At 43.4% G+C, this 23,717-nt stretch overlaps 1 protein-coding gene across 6 annotated transcripts in view; it reads right to left on the bottom strand.

Moving 5' to 3' along the window:
- The window catches only part of rptor (regulatory associated protein of MTOR, complex 1), a 199,409-nt gene that overhangs the window by 141,184 nt on the left and 34,508 nt on the right, over nucleotides 1–23,717 (bottom strand). For all 6 annotated transcript variants that reach the window (XM_029776869.1, XM_029776872.1, XM_029776870.1 and 3 more), the window contains exon 4: nucleotides 18,310–18,392. In XM_029776869.1, coding sequence (XP_029632729.1) covers nucleotides 18,310–18,392 — 83 coding nt within the window. The remainder of the gene's footprint in view (nucleotides 1–18,309; nucleotides 18,393–23,717) is intronic.

The raw sequence follows: 23,717 nt of genomic DNA, 5'->3' as shown, positions 1-23,717 counted from the left end.
AGTCCCATTCCCTGTAGCAGTGAAAAGCAGATAATCCCGTGTGGCTTTCTCAACTACTAATTGTGTCACAGGCTCACAGCATGGAAGGCAGTGAAAAGAGTGAGAAAAGTAGAGCGCGAAAGCCTGACACACAGTCCTCAGAATCGGAAGATAATCTACCAATTCTGAGACCTGGGTCTGCGGGTTTCTAGCCTCTTTACTTTTTGTCACTCTTATCGACGCACATCAACTGTTAGTCTGAGGGGTGTGTGAAAAATAGAAGGATACGTTGCAACATTGTAAAACACGCACGGAGGCACGGACGGACACACACACAGCTCTGCATAATAGACAGTTAGATGGAGAGTCACGCTGCACCCAAGGGGCATGCTGCTGCAGAAGGAAGGATGCTGTAGCTAAGTACGCAGCTTTGAGGAGGGCAGCAGGCCCAGACATGAACCTCCTTAGATCAGCTCTAACACAAGGCCAGACGCTCACATCCCTACATTACAATAGGATCAGTCTTACAAGTGTGATCAAATACAGGGTGTTTGAAAACGCACCTTTGAATCAAACAAACACACCGGGTGTTTCTCAAAATGCAAAATTGGAGCATGGGAGGGTCGGAGTTTGAGTCCAAATCAAAGTCAGCGAAACGGAGGGAACTTCTCTAATGCGTACCCGAATGCGTAGGAATATAAAAACGCCCATTTAAAAAACAAATCTATCAATGGTGGCCATTATTTTCACTGTAGTGAGTGAAAATACACATTTCGGAATTAAATGTTGCCTATTCACATCTCAAATGTTAAACTACAATATTTTAACTTGATACTTTAATAAATACATGGCGTGTTCATTTCGGCATGTTTACCTGCCTACAATACCCACTGTAGTGTGCGTAGATCACAAGCCCATATTAAGTCAATAGTGTTAACTAGCTAGCTACTGATTATAGCTAGCTAGATACCCACAAAGAATTGACATAGCTGTACCTTGCATAACAGTAGTTATCATTTTCTGGTTAGCTACATTATTACAATTCACATATGCTGTATCTAGCTGATAGTTATGAAGTAAAACGTTTGCAGTGTGTATATCTTGTTTCGTCTCTATTGTTGCCATTGTCCTGGCTGGAAGAAGGTTCAGTGAATTGGGAGGTGTAGCGTGAGGTAACACAGTAGGGGAAGTGCAAGTGCTTCTCAAATGTTTTGTGCGTGCTCCACACTCTCGTCCTCACAAGAACGTAGTCAAGAGAACATCCTCGGGGAAATGCACTGCGAGCATGATTGTGTGGAGCACGGTAGTAATGCATATTGAAAAATGCCCACAGATCTCAATGACTCAATACACTTGTCAGTGGCAAAGAGAACGGCAAGGACAAGACTGAGTGGCAGGTAGCTTAGCGGTAAAGAACACTGGGCCAGAAACCGGTCGCTGGTTCAAATCCCTGAGGCAACTAGGTAAAAAGTATGTCGATGTACCTTTGAGAAAGGCACTTATATACAACCTAATAGCTGCTGCCAGTAACTCTTGATAAGAGCGTCAGTTAAATGAAGCAATAAGTCATTGACAGCCTAAAAATCCTATACAAGAGGAGAGCTTTTTGTACTATTCAACATTCCTTTCCCAGAAATCTGTCAAACTGGCAGTTACAATGTCATCTTATGCAATGATATGGCAATGAGCTGTAACTGATTTGTCGACACATAAAACCAGTGTCTTTTCTGGTACTTTGGAATAAAGAGCACAGAAGTAAAGGCAGCCAAGTGGAACTCTAAGAACAAGCCCTGTGAGAAAGCGGCTTATTCAGACATCCACTAGCTGAACCTTCAGACAGGAGACAAGGGACCATTAGCTAGGGGATGGACACACACACACACACACACACACACACACACTAGGGATCCCTTAGAACGGAAGTACCCACAGTCGCTAATTGTGGGAGAGCGGAAAAGCCAAGGTCCCCAGGTTCAAAAGCAATACAAGCACCAAATGGAAGGAAGAGCTGGTTGAGTGACAGATGTGTGGACGGAAAACATGTGTGAAATAAGAATGTGTGTGCGCGCAAATGACAAAGTGCATGTGACTGATGAAGACTGCTGATTGAGTAGTCGTGCAGAGGTATACCACGCTATGCGTATGCCTCGTCCTCTTCACTTAACTTAACTTTGACAACCCAGAGCAGGAGAATGTAGATGGATATTTAGGATTCGGTCACAGGATAATTGGAATATGACACTTAATATGCACTGGGAGCTCGTCTGAAAAACGAGGCATTCTAGAAGCTCTCTGTTCCTTGACAAAAGACAAGGGAATAGATTGATTCTCTACATTATCAGAACAAAGAACAAGTGCACTGATCCGAGACCTAGGCCAAGGTTGTGCATTCTCGTACAGTAAACAAAGGCGGCAAAATCTGGAGGGTAGCATACATGCATCTAGTAATCTACGGCAACACAAACTAAGACCAAACGGTAAAACAGCTTGGCTCACACGTAACCCTTTATGTTACGGTACACATGCAACTTCGCAGATCGCCAATAAAGAAGCCTCGACTGAACAGAAAAACCTTCAGACCTGTCTAGACAAACTCTTCGGGCATTGTGAGAGCCTACATCTTATGATGAAACCTGACTGGAAAATGGATAGAGAAGATTGCTTAGTACAATGTAAACAGAAGCCTTGTCATTCAGCAGTACTGTAGCTTGACTGTAAAGCATCTTAGTTGTGCACCTCAATTAAATTTAGAATCGGCTTCCTATTTCGCAACAAAGCCTCCTTCACTCATGCTGCCAAACATACCCTCGTAAAACTGACTATCCTACCGATCCCCGACTTCGGCGATGTCATTTACAAAATAACCTCCAACACTCTAATCAGCAAATTGGATGCAGTCTATCACAGTGCCATCCATTGTCACCAAAGCCCCATATAGTACCCACCACTACGACCTGTATGCTCTCGTTGGCTGGCCCTCGCTACATATTCGTCACCAAACCCACTGGCTCCAGGTCATCTATAAGTTTTGCTAGGTAAAGCCCCGCCTTATGTCAGCTCACTGGTCACCATAGCAATGTCCACCTGTAGCACGCGCTCCAGCAGGTATATTTCACTGGTCATCCCCAAAGCCAACTCCTCCTTTGGCCTCCAGTTCTCTGCTGCGAATGACTGGAACAAATTGCAAAAAAAAAATCACTGAAGCTGGAGTCTTATATCTCCCTCACTAACTTTAAGCATCAGCTGTCAGAGCAGCTAACCGATCACTGTACCTGAACACAGCCCATCTATAAATAGCACACCCAACTACCTCATCCCCATATCGTTATTTATCCTCTTGCTCTTTTGCACGCCAGTATCTATACTTGCACATCATCTGCACATCTATCACTCCAGTGTTAATGCTAAATTGTAATTATTTCGCCTCTATGGCCTATTTATTGCCTTACCTCCCTACATCTATACACATTGTACATAGATTTTTTTATTGTGTTATTGACTGTACGTTTGTTTATGTGTAACTCTGTTGTTTTTCTCGCATTGCTTTGCTTTATCTTGGCCAGGTCGCCGTTGTAAATGAGAACTTGTTCTCAACTGGCCAACTTGGTTAAAAAAAGGTGAAATAAATAAATAAATTCAACAGCTCTTCAAACCGGTCCTTCTTGAATACTGAATGGACATCATGATGTTACAGACTGGGGTAACGTGGGATATTGAAGGTTGCTTAGTACAATGTAAAAAATATATATATATATATATAAAAAAAAAGAGGCCTAGTCATTCAGCAGTAGCTTGACTGTAAAGCATCAATAACAATGTCCCTTGGAGGATTAAATAATTGCTTTAGGTTTGTGTTTATTTTTCTTGCTCATCAATGGATCAGTAGGACATCAGCGTCTGTTAGCACCGTGATCCCCAGCAATACAAATACAATATAAACAATGTAGCGACTAGCGCTCCCGGACACACCAACATCGGCGGAAGACTTACAGCTATTGAAAAAACTGCAGTGTGTGCGTAGCTATTCAAACAGCTCCATGTCGTAATTAAAGTGAGTCATGAGTGTGTGCGCACACACGTTGCTGTGTTTACCATGGGCTCCAGGCACCAGTGACATGTGGATAAGCCCAGATGCTCACTCAGATTGTGGCGCCCGTCACAGCCACCACCTCAAGGACATCCAATGAGGAGCTGTCAAAAAGCCTTGTCGATGGAGAGAGCGGAGAGTGGAATCCGAAGGCGGATAAAGTCATTCCTGTAGAGATAAACTATTCTTTGTGTAAACAAACATCGGTTTTCTGAAAAGAGAAGACAAGGGCTTTTGTAATCTTCAGACACAGTGAATAGGCTGAGGGGACATGAAAGTGTGAGTTTGACTCACGCTGTAGAATAGTGTATGGGGAAAATGTAAAGGCCTTTACAGAAAGGCATTGCATGTTTGTGCAGACGTGTTCGATTCTATTTTATAACTGATGCTCTGAAATGTTGTGCGAGTCATGATGGCATCGGTGTCAAAGAAAGGAATCGTGACTCTGTGGAAATATTCTGCAAAGCTTTCAACTGAGCTGAGAAACATGCCATTTGTTTCTGAACAGGACTTGAGATGAGGACCTTGAGTTGAATGTCACACATTAGTATTAAAGGCAACTTCTTGTTCACGTCAGGTAAGACTTGTCTCGAAGTACAGATTAAGGATACATTTTCCCTATTCAAATTCTTAGAATCTATTAAAAAGGTGCTACACCTAGCATTTCTCCCCTGTGGAAGCTAGGTGAATTGCAACAGCACTAGGCTGCATTCAAAATAAATCTTTCCCTCCCCTGCATCCCATTTAGCTGTAACATGGCGGAGACTTGGGCTTGAGCCTTTTGAAGCTGGTTTTGGTCCACCAGCTTCAAACTGCTGTAAAAGGTATATTTTTTGTTATTGAAAAGATTTCACTGTGATTTAGATGGTACAATGATGCCCTACACTATTCAGTCCTTGTTTTCTCACAAACTGAAATTGAGCGAACAGTGTAGAAATTTTGCAACCAGGAAATGATAGATTGATTTCTACATTTGCCACTAGACCCGATTTCCACTAGATAAACACAGCCAAAGTCAAAACAGCTTTCTCATTTTGACAAAAGATTCCGTTCCGGCGGGAGACATCAATAGGCGAATATCACAATCACAACTTTTGCAGGCAAGTAATACTGTGAAATACTATCATTCCTCTATTACTGGAGATATATTGTGGACATTGTCTGAAAATAACTTGCAAAAATTCTTAACAATCCTATGTGTAGCGCTTAAACCAAAACAGACCAATGCTTGCATTTTAAGAGGCTGGTTTAGAAGCAGTGTACACAGACTTAGCCTAAGTGTAGTGAGGGCTGTGTTGGAATTTTTGTCAAAAAGAGAGACTTTTCGATTTCTTCAAAACAAATCAAACTTTATTATTTAATTTGTGCAGTAATGGAGCTGGTCAGTAACCACCCCTGGAGGTGATCACAGAACTCAACCAGCTGGTCGGTAATTTACATTTTAGTCATTTAGCAGACGCTCTTATCCAGAGCGACTTACAGTAGTGAATGCATACATTTTTTTTTTTTTGTACTGGCCCCCCGTGGGAATCGAACCCACAACCCTGGCGTTGCACACACCATGCTGGCGTTGCAAACACCATGCTCTACCAACTGAGCCACAGGGAAGACTGGAGGTGATCACAGAACTCAACCAGCTGGTTTGAGCCACAACATTGCATAGCAAAGTCCATCCTCCTTCAGTCTACACAACAAACAACAGATGTATGGAATGGGTCACAAGGTTAAGATTTGTATGAAAGATACTTATAATTCACAGCAGACAGTATCTGCTGTAAAAACAGTTCTCATTGTGTAGACTCCAAGGTCTGGCCCTGGGGTCATCTCTCCCTGGTACCTTATTTAAAGAAAGACATGGTAAATCTTCCAGAGGCCCATCCTCAGTAGAACACACACATATGAGCGTTCCAACAACCCCTTATTCTGTTGCATAAAACAACCAGTTGATGCAATTACAGCATTTTAACATAATCTTGCAATTTTGCTCTCACAGGGCCAGACTTAGAACAGCTCAGGACAGGCATGTCTGGCGCTGCTCACAGTTCAGTATAATCATACTACAGAAGTAGTCAGGGAAAGTTAATCCACTTGGTTGTAGTGGGTCAGAGGCCTACAAGCCCTTACATGTTACTCACTCACAGGTCAAGAGCTTACACACAAGTACAACTAACAACAGACACGACATGTATTGACACACAACCACACGCACTGAACAGTGAACACGGATAGAAAGAGAAGATGGACACGTGAAAATTAGAACCAATAGCCCAGTAAAACATGCACATGGGAACCCAAACAACTGTTTCAGAGAAAATTGATTATGGAAATGTAATGATTCCAGTAAGCAAAAGTCCCTCAAACCCAAAACGAGACCCCATCTAGCTCTGAGAGTATCAGATGGCATGATGGTAAAACCCTCAGTGTAGCAGGGGTGGTAATTCCGGTAAACATGACAACAGCTTTCCAAACGCCATGTAGTCTAATGCACAAACACTCAATATAAAGCCCCGTCACACACCAAATGAATCCTCGTTCTTAGATCACACAGAAATCCCATGTATTACTAATGCCCAATACAGACACTCACGATGCATGCTTCCATACGGTGTATAGTGAACACACAGCAGAGATGAGCTACAGGAGCAAACAACATTTTAAGTAAGAGCTATATTCTGGTGGCTAGAGCTGCATACAAATTGGAGGCAGTGGGAGAGAAAAGATAGACGGCCAAGACGAATAGGGGTAAGTGTGAATCAAAAGGCAGTCCAAGTGAAATCGGTAATGTGGGACTGGCACATTGGGAGGCTGGGAATTGGAGGCTTAAAAGATGGAACACAACCCAATTCTTCGTTGCAGCCCAGCTAAGCAGATAGATAGGCTAGATGGTAGGCCTAGAGTAAGATACTACAGAGAATCAGGAGAAAAGCCAAGTGAATGGGTAGAGTGGACCAGACAGACATAGTTTGACATTAAGAACAGTGGAGGGTGTTGAAAAGTTGAGAGACTACCAAATTGTTAGTACTATCTCTAGGCAAATGCTAACAGGCAACTCTATGCATAAAGTAGCTACATGTTCATGCCATTTCCAGGCAGACAGAGTTGAAGCGAGGGCTGAGGACTGAGGGTTGAGGGTGCCGAGAGGAATGGAGAGGCTGATGGCCAGGTAGAGAGGAGGAGAGTGGGCAGCAGAAAGAGAGGCTTGGAAACGAGAGGCGTGAGACTTGGAGAGCGGTGGTGAACGGTGGAGGACTTTGGCCTTTCAACAGCTTCTGTGTCTGAGCTCTTCAGTCTGAATGGGATGGTAAAAGGCCAAACGGGACAATGCTAGTTTTAGCCGTCATCTTTCGAATGCATGACTCACATTAACTTGCATAAATAATTAGCCTACACTACAAAGGTGATAAGCACATTGGGTAAAGCAAACATGCAGACATGCGGGTCACGCCAGAAAATGTAACCAAACTTTAAAGACTTAATTACATAAAGAACAGCTAAACTGCAGTCAAGTTTGACAAATATGATAAATAACATTGTGTTAAGGCTTGATTCTGTCAACATACTAGAAATAATAGTTTATTAACATTTTAAGCTTAAAGTTCTGATCTGTTCCATCAGCCTCGTAGTGTTTTAACATTTCCGGATAAAACCATGGTTGTACAGTGGATTCGGAAAATATTCAGACCCCTTCCCTTTATACACATTTTGTTACATTACAGACCTTATTCTAAAGTGGATTCAATTAAATGTTTTCCTCATCAATCTACACACAATAGCCCATAATGACAAAGTGACCAGCTTTGTATAAAGAAATACCTAATTTACACAAGTATTCAGACCCTTTGCTATGAGACTCAAAATTGAGCTAAGGTGCATCCTGTTTCCATTGCTCAGCCTTGAAACGTTTCTTCAACTTGATTGGACTCCACCTGTGGCAAATTCAATTGATTGGACATGATTTGAAAAGGCACACACCTGTCTATATAAAAGGTACCATAGTTGACAGTGCATGTCAGAACAAAAACCAAGCCATGAGGTCTAAGGAATTTCCCGTAGAGCGCCGAGACAGGATTGTGTCGAGGCACAGATCTGGGGAAGGGTACAAAAACATCTCTGCAGCATTGAAGGTCCCCTCCATCATTCCTAAAGGGAAGAAGTTTAGAGCTGCCTGCCCGGGCCCAAACTGGGCAATCGGGGAAGAAGGGCCTTGGTCAGGGAGGTGACCAAGAATCCGATGGTCATACTGACAGAGCTCCAGAGTTCCTCTGTGGAGATGGGAGAACCTTCCAGAAGGACAACCATCTCTGCAGCACTCCACCAATCAGGACTTTATGGTAGTGACCAGACAGAAGCCACTCCTCAGTAAAAGGCACGACAGCCCGCTTGGAGTTGGCCAAAAGGCACCTAAAGACTCTCAGACCATGAGAAACAAGATTCCTTGGTCTGATGAAACCAAGATTGAACTCTTTTGTCCTGAATGCCAAACTGTTACATGTGGATTACATTTTTAAAAACGTCATAGCCGGAAGAAATATATACACTCACCGGCCAGTTTTTTTTAGGTACACCACTCCAGTCACAAAAATGGATCGCGCCTACAGACAGTGAGTCACGAGGCCGCCTACATAAAACAGGCATCCAGTTAGTGTTGGATTGAACGTTAGAATGGGCAAAACAAGTGACCTAAGCGAATGAGCTTAAACATGTTTTCGCTTTGTCATTATGGGGTATTGTGTATAGATTGCTTAGGAAAGAAAATGCTCTATAAATCTTAGAATAAGGCTGTAACGTAACAAAATGTGAAAGAAGGTCAAGGGGTCTGAATACTTTCTGAAGGCACTGGACAGTATGTATGTATAGTTGAAGTCGGAAGTTTACATACACTTAGGTTGGAGTCATTAAAACTCGTTTTTCAACCACCACACAAATTTCTTGTTAACAAACAATAGTTTTGGCAAGTCGGTTAGGACATCTACTTTGTGCATGACACAAGTAAATTTACCAACTGTTTACAGACAGATTATTTCACTTATAATTCACTGTATCACAATTCCAGTGGGTCAGAAGTTTACATACACTAAATTGACCGTTCCTTTAAACAGTTTGGAAGATTCCCGAAAATGATGGCATGGCTTAACAAGCTTCTGATTTCAAGTCCTACCTCCAAACTCAGTGCCTCTGTTTGACATCATGGGAAAACCAAAATAAATTAGCCAAGACCTCAAAAAAAAATTATAGACCTCCACAAAGTCTGGTTCATCCTTGGGAGCAATTTCTAAATGCCTGAAGGTACCCCATTCATTTGTACAAACAATAGTACGCAAGAATAAACACCATGGGACCACGCAGCCGTCATACCGCTCAGGAAGGAGACGCGTTCTGTCTCCTAGAGATGAACGTACTTTGGTGCGAAAAGTGCAAATCAATCCCAGAACACAACAAAGGACCCTGTGAAGATGCTGGAGGAAACCGGTACAAAAGTATCTATATCCACAGTAAAACGAGTCCTATATCGACATAACCTGAAAGGCCGCTCAGCAAGGAAGAAGCCACTGCTCCAAAACCGCCATAAAAAGCCAGACTACGGTTTGCAACTGCACATGGGGACAAAGATCATACTTTTTGGCGAAATGTCCTCTGGTCTGATGAAACAAAAATATAACTGTTTGGCCATAATGACCATCGTTATGTTTGGAGGAAAAATTGGGAGGCTTGCAAGCCGAAGAACACCATCCCAACCGTGAAGCACAGGGGGGGCAGCATCATGTTGTGGGGGTGCTATGCTGCAGGAGGGACTGGTGCAGTTCACAAAATAGATGGCATCATGAGGGAGGAAAATTATGTGGATATATTGAAGCAACATCAAGACATCAGTCAGGAAGTTAAAGCTTGGTCGCAAATGGGTCTTCCAAATGGACAATGACCCCAAGCATACTTCCAAAGTTGCGGCAAAATGGCTTAAGGACAACAAATTCAAGGTATTGGAGTGGCCATCACAAAGCCCTAACCTCAATCCCATAGACAATTTGTGGGCAGAACTGAAAAAGTATGTGCGAGCAAGGAGGCCTACAAACCTGACTCAGTTACAGCTCTGTCAGCTCTGTCAGGAGGAATGGGCCAAAATTCACCCAACGTATTGTGGGAAGCTTGTGGAAGGCTACCCGAAACATTTGACCCAAGTTAAATTTAAAGGCAATGCTACCGAATACTAATTGAGTGTATGTAAATAAATAAAGAACGTTAAAGACTACAGAAGGGTTGCAAAAAATGTATATATATTTTTTGCTATTTGAACAGTTATTACGGTGACTGCAGTCATTTGGCAGGCTAATTAGAGTCATCCAAAATTCCATGACGGTCACAGTCCTATTTCAAGCCTTGCCTAACACACAAATCAGTTTTGTACACGCACACACAAAGTTAGAGCCCAGACAGATCCATCCACAATGCCAGTCATTTACACATAGATAGAATAACTGTATATTAAGTTAAACGCAGGAAGTGAAGTTGCATTCATTTCTTTCTGTCCCAAGTCACATCCTGTCTTCCTGTGTCTCTCCCCTCTCCTCCTGCTCTGTAGTCAGTATCCTCTCCATGGCTGGGCTCCAATGGGTCTTGCCAAATGACACACACACACAAGACAGACACGGGATCGCTCACACACGCACGCGGCCGGCATATTTTAATAATAGTGCCACACTGGCCATTTGTCCCTGAACATCGCTGACACAGAAACATGACTGGAGCAGCAGCTGAGAGATGAGTCACTGAAACTGTGGAGAGCAGCAGGACACAGCCAACAATCATTACACAAATGTACCATCTTCTGCCTACCACACACACATACAAAATCAGGTGGCGGACGCACACAAACTCAGTCATACGTATGGCCCCCCCTTGCCAGTTCTGTCATATAAATCTGTAATAACCCAATCCACTTTAATTTGTTCTGTCAAACTATTCAGCCTGTTCATCACTTTTATGACATGGAGCGAGCAGTCTGAAACCCCTACCACACAGTCACACACACCTCACTTACTCTGCTTACTGAGATGATGTGGGGTCTTACTAACGCAATTGTCACTCACGGTTGACATGATCTCCATCTCACGCCTGCCTACACAGGAGAATACACTGCCACTCACTCAATCATTATTAACAGGCAATAAAATCAAGACATCGACCATCATATGTCTAATGTATTTGCTCAAGGCTATTGACCAGTCCAACAGTACAAAGAAAGAAGAAAAATCTATGCACCGTCTCTTCAATGTCGGCCCTGGAGGGCCCAAACACTTCCAGTTTTCTTCCTCTCCTTCTAATCAGGGACTTATTCAGACCTGGGACTCCAGGTGAGTGCAATTAACTACCAGGTAGGAACAAAAAAACAGAGATGAACAGCCCTGGTCGATAGGAATGTGATGAAAGAAAATAAAACCGTGCCTTTGAGAGATGACCACTGATGGACAACCTGGATTCTATATAAATCTTTGCATTTGACTATTATTTGTATTGTTTTTCTATAGCTCACAAATATACAGAGACCAAAACATTAAGAACATCCGTACATTCCATGACAGACTGACCAAGTGAATCCAGGTGAAAGCTATGATCCCTTATTGATGTCACTAGTTAAATCCACTTCAATCAGTGTAGATGAAGGGGAGGAGACAGGTTAAAGAAGGATTTTTAAGCCTTGAGACAATTGAGACATGGATTGTGTATGCGTGCAATTCAGAGGGTGAATGGGCAAGACAAAAGACTTAAGCACCTTTGAACGAGGTATGGTAGTAGGTGCCAGGCACACCGGTTTGAGTGTGTCAAGAACTGCAACGCTGCTGGGTTTCTCACGCTCAACAGTTTGCTGTGTGCATCTAGAAAGGTACAACACCCAAAGGACATCCAGCTAACCTGACAACTCTGGGAAGCATTGGAGTAATCATGGGCCAGAATCCCTGTGGAACGCTAGACACCTTGTAGAGTCCATGCCCTGACAAATTGAGGCTGTTCTGGGGGCAAAAAGGGGTGCAACTCAATATTAGGAAGGTGTTCTTAATTGTTTTCTACACTAAGTTTACATTTCAAAAGGGGATCAATGTACAGTACTAGAACATACAAATCGACACTTGATCTGTACTAAACGTTTGCGACCACCACCAGATCGTCTATAGATCTCAGTCGTCTTTCCTATGATATTTATGAAGGTGATCAGCAGACAGAGAGCTGATCGATACTGCTCTGAACTGGTTCCTCTCTCTCCCATAGGGATCCCATTGCCTTGACCGGTGCCTCATCTCATTACCATGTTGTTTATAAATCCGATCTATGGATCGGCCACTGACCAAGGGAAGAAGACAACCATACATCTTCCTGTGTGCCAAATGGTCCCCCCCCACCACCCCGATCCAGAGGGGCTGGTAGGAAATCTCCACGTTATATGCTAGTTTCCCCTAGCTTGAATAGTTTGTGATGTCCTGCCAAAGGGGTAGGCAAATCATTGAGCATTGGGAGAGGGAACGCCATCTCCGCATGTGAAGAAGTGAATTCCACTTTGTTCTGAAAATATTAGCGTTCCAAATTTTAACTCCTCTCTGTATTTGGCCAGACGATCATCCACACCATAAACTATGGAATGTGAGTTAGACTGTCAAGATCGCGCGAGCTCAGTCACCCAACACCTCGTCCCTTTCACGCTCTGTTCTCTCTCTCCCGCTGAGATCTCAACACAGCCTCGGTAATAAAAGAGAATCTAAAATCCAATCAGGAGCAGTGTTTTAGAACACTGATAAATAATGTAGAGGGCGTTCTACTGGACAGCAGGGACTCAGATCTACAGCCAGTGCAGTGCTCACAGAACAAAACAGCTCAAAGAAAGAGAGAAAGTTACGGGGGAGACAGATGGGGAGTTAGAGAAAGGGTGAGAGAGCGGAAGAAACTAATGCAGGCATGCAGAGAAATCATACCAGCTCTGCTCAGCCAGTCTTCTCTGCCACAGGGCTGTTAAAAAGGTAATGGCATTCTGACAATGTTGCTGCTTTTAAAAACAGGAGCTTTCATCTCAACCAGTGGAGAGGAGAGGGAAGAATCTCCACTATGACATGTGGCACAAATCAACAATTCTAACCAACTGTCTCGTGAGAAAGAGGGAGAAAAGGGGAAGAGGAATGCATGATATGAAAGAGGGTGAGAAAGTGCCATGGGAAAAAAGAAAGGAACATGAAAGAGACAGGAAGGGTAGGAATAAGGCAAACCGAGACAGAAAGAGACAGAACAGAGCAAAGACTGGCATCTCAACACAGACGAGACAGTCATGAAACTGAGTGCAGTGCTAGTTCTCAGTTGAATCGACATCCACAGTATAACAGAACTGGTAACTCCTTTAAGTCAAGAGAAGACTGGTGAGCAAATCACAAGTGAGCAATTGTAATCTGTGCACTGACTAATCTGTCATGTTTTACCATTCAAAGCCAAGAGTTAATAAGCAACGCCTGGCAGTTGTTATGCAAGCTGTCACATTTTTACGGCAATACAACATGTAGGCTACATCATTATCGATCTCATAGGAGTCGTGCAACGCCAGCACAAATCGAGCTAGCTACAGCAGCAACCGCCTACTATGCACATAGGTGTGGGAGTGTGGGTAGTTGCACTTCTCCCTCCTCTGCCATTAGCGGTGGTTGGTTCGTATATAGCAGTGAAGAAGAAATGATAAAATATTAACGAGGGCCCATTAGGAAGTGGAGAGTGGGTTAGCTAGGTGAGGATGAGCTCTAGAGGAGAGGAGACTAGTAGAGCAAGGCACCCATTGAACCCAATCAGAGGCAGAGCAGAGGCCCAACAGTGGGTTAGTGTGGAGGCGAGATATTGAGGAGAACTTTGAAGATGATTAGACGAGATGCGATGACAATCCCAGTTCACCACAGATCGTCTTTGTGTGTCACGTGTGAGCGGGCTTGTGAGCATGTGTATATTTGTCTGTACGTATGTGTCACAGGAGGTTGGTGGCACCTTAATTGGGGAGGACGGGCCCGTGGTAATGGCTGGAGCAGAATGGTATTAAATACATCAAAACACACAGTTTGATGCCATTCTATTCGCTCCATTCAAGCCATTATTATGAGCCACCCTCCCCTGGTATGCGTGTGTATCTCTGTGCAAAGTATTGAATAGGAAAGGAATAGCATATAGGTAGGACATGTACAGGTATAGAAACTGCCAAAGGTTTTGGCCCAGGCCTCCCAGCGTCTGTGAGTGTCTATTTTGGGCCTGTGTATCAGTCAGTCAGTGTGGACTGGCGAGGTGATGGATCATGATGAGATTAGCCCGTTGTCCCTCTGCAGCACCGCCGTGCCAGGAGTCTGGTGTCACTTTCACTCAGACTCTTTATCAATAATGAGCCACTGGCAGCATGCTTCGCTAGCGCTAGGTCAGGCTATGCTACGCTGCTCTTGGATATGCCATGATAGCCAAGGGGACCAAATAGGCCTAAAGTGCACCAGTACAGCCATTACGAAGTATTGTAGTTTAACATGTTGGGCTAAATTAGCAATGTAACGCTACGCTAGTGTAATACCCAAGCAAGGGTTTAACACACAGCCATGAATGTATAGCTAAATAGATACACTGGTGAGACATCTGTGGCTAAATCTGTTACAGTGCACTAGCTACATCCCAAGGGAACCAGAGCCAAAAACAGGCCACGTGAATAATTTACAGTAGAGAGGGACATATGTGAGATAACGTGCCATAGTTGAGCATGCTATGGACTCCAAGCCAGGAAATAGTGATTAGTCCCTAACACAGTAGTCCATCAAACCATGCTCTTGTCCAACTGTAACACTCCCTGAGAGAGCGAAAGAGTAAAGACTGGACTCTGGGCAGCAGCCAGGTCAATATTTTGCCTTCTCTCAGTGTTCTGTGACAGTGGCCAGGAGGGTCAATGAGAGAGTGGAGGAGCAAACAGAGAGAGAGACATGATGACAGGTTAGGCTGGTACTGCCAACACTGGAGAAAGTCCCTCCAAACATGGGCAGTACAGGCACTGGATTTGGAAGTAACTGATTAAATACCAACGAGGTGGCCATTCTAGTTTTCAGAACACGGGAAGGAAGACAGAGCTGATTTCGTGCAACAGGGTTGTACTCACATTGTGGTTCAGGACATCTTGAAAGTCTAAAGTGAAGACTATTAGTTACAACGGCTACATGTACAGTTGAAGTCAGAAGTTTACACACACCTTAGCCAAATGCATTTAATCTCAGTTTTTCACAATTCCTGACATTTAATCCTAGTACTAACTCCCTGTCTTAGGTCAGTTAGGATCACCCCTTTATTTTAAGAATGTGAATAATAGTAGAGAGAATGATTTATTTCAGCTTTTATTTATTTAAAAAATATATATACATTTTAGTAGTCTGTAGTCTTTAACGTTATTTATTTACATACACTCAATTAGTAATTGGTAGCATTGCCTTTAAATTGTTTAACTTGGATCAAATGTTTCAGGTAGCCTTCCACAAGCTTCCCACAATAAGTTGGGTGAATTTTGGCCCATTCCTCCTGACAGAGCTGGTGTAACTGAGTCAGGTTTGTAGGCCTCCTTGCTTGCACACGCTTTTTCAGTTCTGCCCACACATTTTCTATGGGATTGAGGTCAGGGCTTTGTGATGGCCACTCCATTACCTTGAATTTGGTGTCCTTAAGCCATTTTGCCACAACTTTGGAAGTATGCTTGGAGTCATTGTCCATTTGGAAGACCCATTTGCGACCAAGCTTTATCTTCCTGACTGATGTCTTGAGATGTTGCTTCAATATATCCACATAATTTTCCATCCTCATGATTCCATCTATTTTGTGAAGTGCACCAGTCCCTCCTGCAACAAAGTGCCCCCACAACATGATGCTGCCATTCCCCGTGCTTCACAGTTGGGATGGTGTTCTTTGGCTTGCAAGCATCCCCCTTTTTCCTCCAAACATAACGATGGTCATTATGGCCAAACAGTTCAACTTTTGTTTCATCAGACCAGAGGACATTTCTCCAAAAAGTACGATCTTTGTCCCCATGTGCAGTTGCAAACCGTAGTCTGGCTTTTTATGGCGGTTTTGGAGCAGTGGCTTCTTCCTTGCTGAGCGGCCTTTCAGGTTATGTCGATATAGGACTCGTTTTACTGTGGCTATAGATACTTTGGTACCGGTTTCCTCCAGCATCTTCACAAGGTCCTTTGCTGCTGTTCTGGGATTGATTTGCACTTTTCGCACCAAAGTACGTTCATCTCTAGGAGACAGAACACGTCTCCTTCCTGAGCGGTATGATGGCTGCGTGGTCCCATGGTGTTTATACTTGTGTGCTATTGTTTGTACAGATGAATGTGGTACCTTCAGGCATTTGGAAATTGCTCCCAAGGATGAACCAGACTTTGTGGAGGTCTACAATTTTTTTTCTGAGGTCTTGGCTGATTTCTTTAGATTTTCCCATGATGCCAAGCAAAGAGGCACTGAGTTTGAAGGTAGGCCTTGAAATACATCCACAGGTACACCTCCAATTGACTCAAATTATGTCAATTAGCCTATCAGAAGCTTCTAAAGCCATGACATCATTTTCTGGAATTTCCCAAGCTGTTTAAAGGCACAGTCAACTTAGTGTATGTAAACTTCTGACCCACTGGAATTGTGATACAGTGAATTATAAGTGAAATAATCTGTCTGTAAACAATTGTTGGAAAAAGTACTTGTGTCATGCACAAAGTAGATGTCCTAACCGACTCGCCAAAACTATAGTTTGTTTACAAGAAATTTGTGGAGTGGTTGAAAAACGAGTTTCAATGACTCCAACCTAAGTGTATGTAAACTTCCGACTTCAACTGTAAATGATACTGTATCTTGTATATTTAGATGTATCAAAAACACAAGGTTATTTTAGGTCCAATTTCATTTTCATTAATGAACAGTGAACCCAGAGTCACATGAACCCAGAGTGTGACAGGTAAGAGGGTGAGTTCAGCTCAGTGCTGCTATTATTAGTTACAGCATACAGAGAGGTCTGTGGCCCAGAAGTGGTCTCTGGTCTGTGGCCTAGCAGTAGGCATAAGTCCTGAGGCTGAAAGAGACTGAATGCTTTCACACTCCCCCGCTCATTCTCTCCTCTCTCCCACCATCTGGTTCTGACCTCTGGCTCACTCAGCCCACACTCAGCTGGTCTGTTTCACTCTCTCCTTCTCCTTACTGTCCTTCCCACGCTCAAATCTCCTTTCCATTCCATACTTCTCACATACTCATGCTCTCTGTGCTCTCCCCCTGTGTGAGTGGGTGTTTAGGAGATACAGGTGAGGATAGCCCCAGCCATCTGCTCCAGCTCTGAGCTCTTAGCCACAGACAGGTTACAGACATGAGGCCCCTGCTCACCGCTGGGGAAGGAGAGCGGCAGCCGCCAGTACACACGCTCGCTCTCACATACACAAACTTTGTGAGCTCACACGCATACTGTACACAGAGTGCCAGTACACTCCATACACACACACAATATCATGACCATACTAAGTTTGCTCTAAGTGTCTGTATTAACATATCAACACTAGGGGCACTAAGTTATGGGCTTACACAGCCAATGCAACTTCACTTCAGTGACACCACAAGCACACAACTCCACTTCAGAGAGAACATATCCCACTGCTCAGAGAGCCCATACCGACATTGAGAACAGGGACGCACAGGTGGGGGGGTGGGACGGTGTGTGTAGAGGGGGGGTGGGACAGTGTGTGTAGAGGGACAGTGTGTGTAGAGGGACAGTGTGTGTAGAGGGACAGTGTGTGTAGAGGGACAGTGTGTGTAGAGGGACAGCGTGTGTAGAGCTGTAGAGGGACAGCGTGTGTAGAGCTGTAGTGGGACAGCGTGTGTAGAGCTGTAGTGGGACAGTGTGTGTCGTGGTGTAGTGGGACAGTGTGTGTCGTGGGGGTTGGGACAGTGAGTGAGTGAGTGAGTGAGTGAGTGAGTGAGTGAGTGAGTGAGTGAGTGAGTGAGAGAGAGAGTGAGAGAGAGAGTGAGAGTTGGTATGTGTTGGTGTGTTTAAGTGAGTTTGCTTATGTGCACGCGTGGGACACATAGCTCCAAGCCATATAGAAGCCTGTCTAGAGACTAGCGAGACAGTGATCCACAAAACATTAAGTACAGGTACAGACTGGTGTGTGTGGGTGGTGGGTCACTGAGGTGGGAGAGGAGGGAGAACATTGGGGCCATGTGAACTCACTCACCCGGGGCTGCCAGTTTTCATACTGCTTCTGCAGGTTGGCTCCGATGGTCTCCAGGGCTTTCTGTGGACTCATGGACAGAGGGTCTGGAGGAAAGGAAACAGACACCTCATTATCATAGACAGACAACACTAGACTTGGGTACAACCAGCACAGCAAAACACAGGGTGAAATGTTCTGTCCACAAAACATTAGTCAAATGCAGAAAAATTACCACATTACTCATAATACTTGACCCAATATTTATCTAGATGCATTGCTTTTACACTGTTCATGACATGGGAAGGTAAAAGTCATGTAGATCCGAAGTAACAACACAGAGATCAGATAGATCCCAATAGTGCCATCACAATGAAGCAGAAATTCAGTTGAGACAGTTAACCCAATAGAGAACCAGTATCACCATCCCTCGCCATTTGTTTAGTAGGGCTGTTTCTCTTATCAAATTAAACTACATAAGATGGAGAAATCTCCCCAGCGCTTCGGATTGAAATATTTACAAGAAGAAATCAATTGTATAAAGCATAGGGCATATTATAGATTCTGAGATATCAAATTCTGCCCACAATGCAGACAATAACATTATTGATTTAGAAATTACCGGATGTATTGACAATATGCATATTCAGGGACAGACACTTTTTTGGGGGAGAAAATTATATTTATTGATAGATGATACATTTCCAGTAGCCAGCAAGTTAAGGAAATAATAAATGTATATTGTGCAGTATGATGCAACTGCAGTGAGCAAACGTAAGATGACCCTAAAGTGGGATGACGCATTCATTTCTCTTCAGATGGGATCTGTAAAATGAAGGAAGGAGGAAGAGGGTGGGGTGAGGAGGAAGAGGGTGGGGTGAGGAGGGTCAGAGAAGAAGAATGATAGCTAATGATTGTGCATTTAGGGTTATTCTACACAGTTGTCTTTAAATAAACTATGATCTGATGATTGACAGTTTGCATTGTCCTCAGTAAAAGTCTACAATGAAACAGGAGCAGCCTGTCAGAAGTCTCTGCTTTTTTGAACGTGTTAAATGGTTCCTTTCATAAAACGCTACCGTCGAACGGTCTTGATTTTTTCAACAGTTTCATGTGGTTTCGGTTTGTCAAACCATCTGTGGAGGTGTATTGTTTCATTATTACTGTCATTTTGCTTGTCTGGTTTCTTCTCAGTCATATAGTGTTATGAGATTACTTGCAAAACTTGGATGTAGGGCTGGGCAATATGGTCATAATATTATATCACAATATTTCTCATTTCTAAGACAGTATGACTGCATTTAATGTTTTGGAATAACAAAAGCTCTAAATATGCTTCACGAGTAGCATGATCCTAGGGTGGCAACAAATACATTCTAAGTGGTTTAAAATGGAGCTCTTTTCTGATTTTGTTCATTTTCATACATTTCTGAATTTCCTTCACTAATTTGATATAATTTACACAATGTAAAACATTCGTTCTGTTTTGTGAAAAGGTCACTTTTCCTTTATCAGAATAATTATTATTCTCTAACCAGGTTTCCATCCAACCTTTTTATGCGAGTTAAGAACATGTCGGATAAAAAAGATTCACGACAGGCCTGATGGAAACAGCAAATGTCGGTAAACTTTCCAAATGTCTACAAAACATAAATATACATGGTGGGATCTTTTTGTCTGTAAAATTAATTATGCGAGAAATGGTGGTGGAAATATTGATATAATAACCATCATATCAAAGTAAACTTGGAGTCACGCGATGACATGTGTGGTCCTTCCACTAGGCTACAGATGAAATGGGTATCGATGAACTTCACAGGGTGGTGAAAACACAAGGTGCTGAGCTTGATGCTCCTTTCCAATAAATATCGAGCGTCTTATTCTGGTGACATGATCATCAATGCTGCAGTTAGATAAATAAAAACAAATCTTGCTCTTTTGTCCATAATAACCTTGTAATGTAGGCTTAGACACTAGGCTATACCGGTGCCGAAAAACTCCCCCCTGCCAGAATCCCCCCCCTTTCGCGTGAACACGCACGTACTCAATTCTTTATTGCTGCGACTTCCTTGATAGTTGAGATTCCTGATCACGTTAGGCTGCGTTTCAAAAAATGTTTTGTGTCGGTTTGAATGCGGGGGAGGCACTAGTAATGTCTGCAGTTTTCGGTTGGCTATTTGTTTCAAGTGTATTAGTCTATAAATAAATATCTTTGCCAAAATTCGTCATCTCTCCCATGTCTTATTTGACTAGTAGTTGTTCTGAAATGTTTATTGCTTGCCTACATTTTACTCCCTCTGTTTAATATAACACACCTACATGAATTATTAATTTTGGTTGCCTATCCTCACATGAAGTTTGTTCTATAGAAAGTGTTTGACTGATGTGGGCCACAGAAAGTATTTGACTCTAGCCACAAAATGAAGGAAATTAGAGGGGGGGGGGGGGGGGGGGGTCCGGCAAGGCTATTTTCTTGCCTGCTACCGCAAGAACTGGCCCCAAACCCAACCGCAGTCCCGCAATGCTATTTTAGGCGTATGTGACGCAGATCACTTGCCAGCCATGGTCCCCACAAGGCAATATCAAATGCACAAAAATTACATAGGAAATAGGTGAAATTTCCAGAGATTCTCACATGGCCCTTATATTGTATTACTGGGCTGTATCAGGCAATATGCTAGATGTTGTTTGAAGAGAGCAGAGTTAGAGAGACTTGCACTTTCTCTTGAGCTATTTTTATAGCCTACCTTTTAGGAGTGGGAAGATTTTATCATCCGCCGCCATTGTTGCAACCTCTATTACTAGTCTGTTCAACCTCTCATATCGTCCGAGATTCCGAAAGATTGGAAAGCTGCCGCGGTCATCCCCCTCTTCAAAGGGGGAGACACTCTAGACCCAAACTGTTACAGACCTATATCATCCTGCCCTGCCCTTCTAACGACTTCAAAAGTCAAGTTAACAAACAGATCACTGACCATTTCAAATCCATCCATATCTTCGCCACTGTGCAATCCGGTTTCCGACCCAGTCACGGGTGCACCTCAGCCACGCTCAAGATACTAAACGATATCATAACCGCCATCGATAAAAGACAGTACTGTGCAGCCGTCTTCATCGACCTGGCCAAGGCTTTCGACTCTGTCAATCACCACATTCTTATCGGCAGACTCAACAGCCTTGGTTTCTCAAATGACTGACTCGCCTGGTTCACCAACTACTTCTCAGATAGTGTGTAAAATCGGAGGGCCTGTTGTCCGGACCTCTGGCAGTCTCTATGGGGGTACCACAGGGTTCAATTCTCGGGCCGACTCTTTTCTTTGTATATATCAATGATGTCGCGCTCTTGCTGCGGGTGATTCCTTGATTCAACTCTCCGCAGACGACACCATTCTGTATGCAGTTGGCCCTTCTTTGGACACTGTTAACAAACCTCCAGACGAGCTTCAATGCAATACAACACTCCTTCCGTGGCCTCCAACTGCTCTTAAACGCTAGTAAAACTAAATGCATGCTCTTCAACCGATCGCTGCCCGCACCCGCCCGCCCGACAAGCATCACTACTCTGGACGGTTCTGACTTAGAATATGCGGACAACTACAAATACCTAGGTGTCTGGCTATACTGTAAACTCTCCTTCCAGAATCGGATTCCTATTTCGCAACAAAGCCTCCTTCACTCACGCTTCCAAACAATACCCTCGTAAAACTGACTATCCTACCGATCCCCGACTTCGGCGATGTCATTTACAAAATAACCTCCAACACTCTACTCAGTAAACTGGATGCAGTCTATCACAGTGCCATCCGTTTTGTCACCAAAGCCCCATATACCACCCACCACTGCGACCTGTATGCTCTCGTCGGCTGGCCCTCGCTACATATTCGTCGCCAGACCCGCTGGCTCCAGGTCATCTATAAGTCTTTGCTAGATAAAGCTCCGCCTTATCTCAACTCACTGGTCACCATAACAACACCCACCCGTAGCACACGCTCCAGCAGGTATATTTCACTGGTCATCCCCAAAGCCAACACCCGCTTTGGCCGCCTTTCCTTCCAGTTCTCTGCTGCCAATGACTGGAAAGAATCGCAAAAATCACTGAAGCTGGAGTCCTATATCTCCCTCACTAACTTTAAGCATCAGCTTTCCGATCGCTGCAGCTGTAAATAGCCCACAGACCATCTGTAAATAGCCCACCCAACTACCTACCTCATCCCCATATTGTTTTTATTAACTTTTTGCACACCAGTATTCTATTTGCACACTCATCTGCACATTATCACTTCAGTGTTAATTTGCTAAATTGTAATTACCTCGCTACTACGGTCTATTTATTGCCTTAGACTGTATATAGATTTTTCTATTGTGTTGACTGTACTTTTGTTTATCCTGTGTGTAACTGTTGTTTTGTCGTTTCACTGCTTTGCTTTATCTTGGCCAGGTTGCCGTTGTAAATGAGAACTTGTTCTCAACTGGCTTACCTGGTTAAATAAAGGTGAAGTAAAAAAAAAATCTAAATGATATATTTTTTTGAGAAATATGGATGATCAATATTCTAGACAATGTAGCCTAATCATCGGCCTATATAGGAAGTACATTTCCTTGGAAAGATAACTGCCCCGTGCTCATCATCCCATGCATAGGCTATAGTCTACTATTTAAATGAGACCACACGGGCACCTGATCTCACAGGTATGGCTACTGAATTGGAAGCAGCAAGAATGATGACCGCGACACTTGCTACGTTTTGCGTAGCCCTATAGGATGTAGCCTACCTTTAGGAGAACGATTTGCAGGCAGAGACAAATAAACGGGTAATCAATACTTCTTGAAAATAAAAAGGCGCAGCGCTCGCTCAGCATAGTATGATGATTAAATGTTTTGATTGCACTTCGACTCACGTTAGTTGAGAGCCCTCCACCTCTTTCCATTATCAATATGTATTTAGATACTGCAGTAAACTACAGTCTAATCATATTTAAGTTAATTTCATATTCAATTTAACCGCCACGTGATTCTCAGCGCATGTAGGCAGCCTACTCTATCAATGAGACCACACATACTATGCACCGTTGAACTCTCACGCCCAACTAGGAGAGGTAGGCTACTGAAGTTGAAGAAAATTCTGTGTGTGAATAATGCGAAAAAGATGTGCAGTTAATACAATAAGTAGACTAACGCATACAATGCAGAAAGAGGCCAGTTTCCAAATAATCTGTGGGAAAACACCACCCACAGCATGAAAAATGTCAACCGCGCTGCAATGATCTCTGTCGGGTACCGCAAGAATGCAGCCCTCTAGTGCAGTCAGTACACAACACTATGCTCGACATGTCTTAGCAGGATCAGATGGTGACATGGGCCCCAAAATGGTCAGACAGCCAGGGAAGACCAGTCTATGGAACTTTGCAGTATATTAACAATATCAGTGACTG

This window comes from Salmo trutta, chromosome 14 (assembly GCF_901001165.1).
Source record: "Salmo trutta chromosome 14, fSalTru1.1, whole genome shotgun sequence".
NCBI lineage: Eukaryota > Metazoa > Chordata > Actinopteri > Salmoniformes > Salmonidae > Salmo > Salmo trutta.
This window is presented reverse-complemented; position numbering and strand designations above follow the sequence as displayed.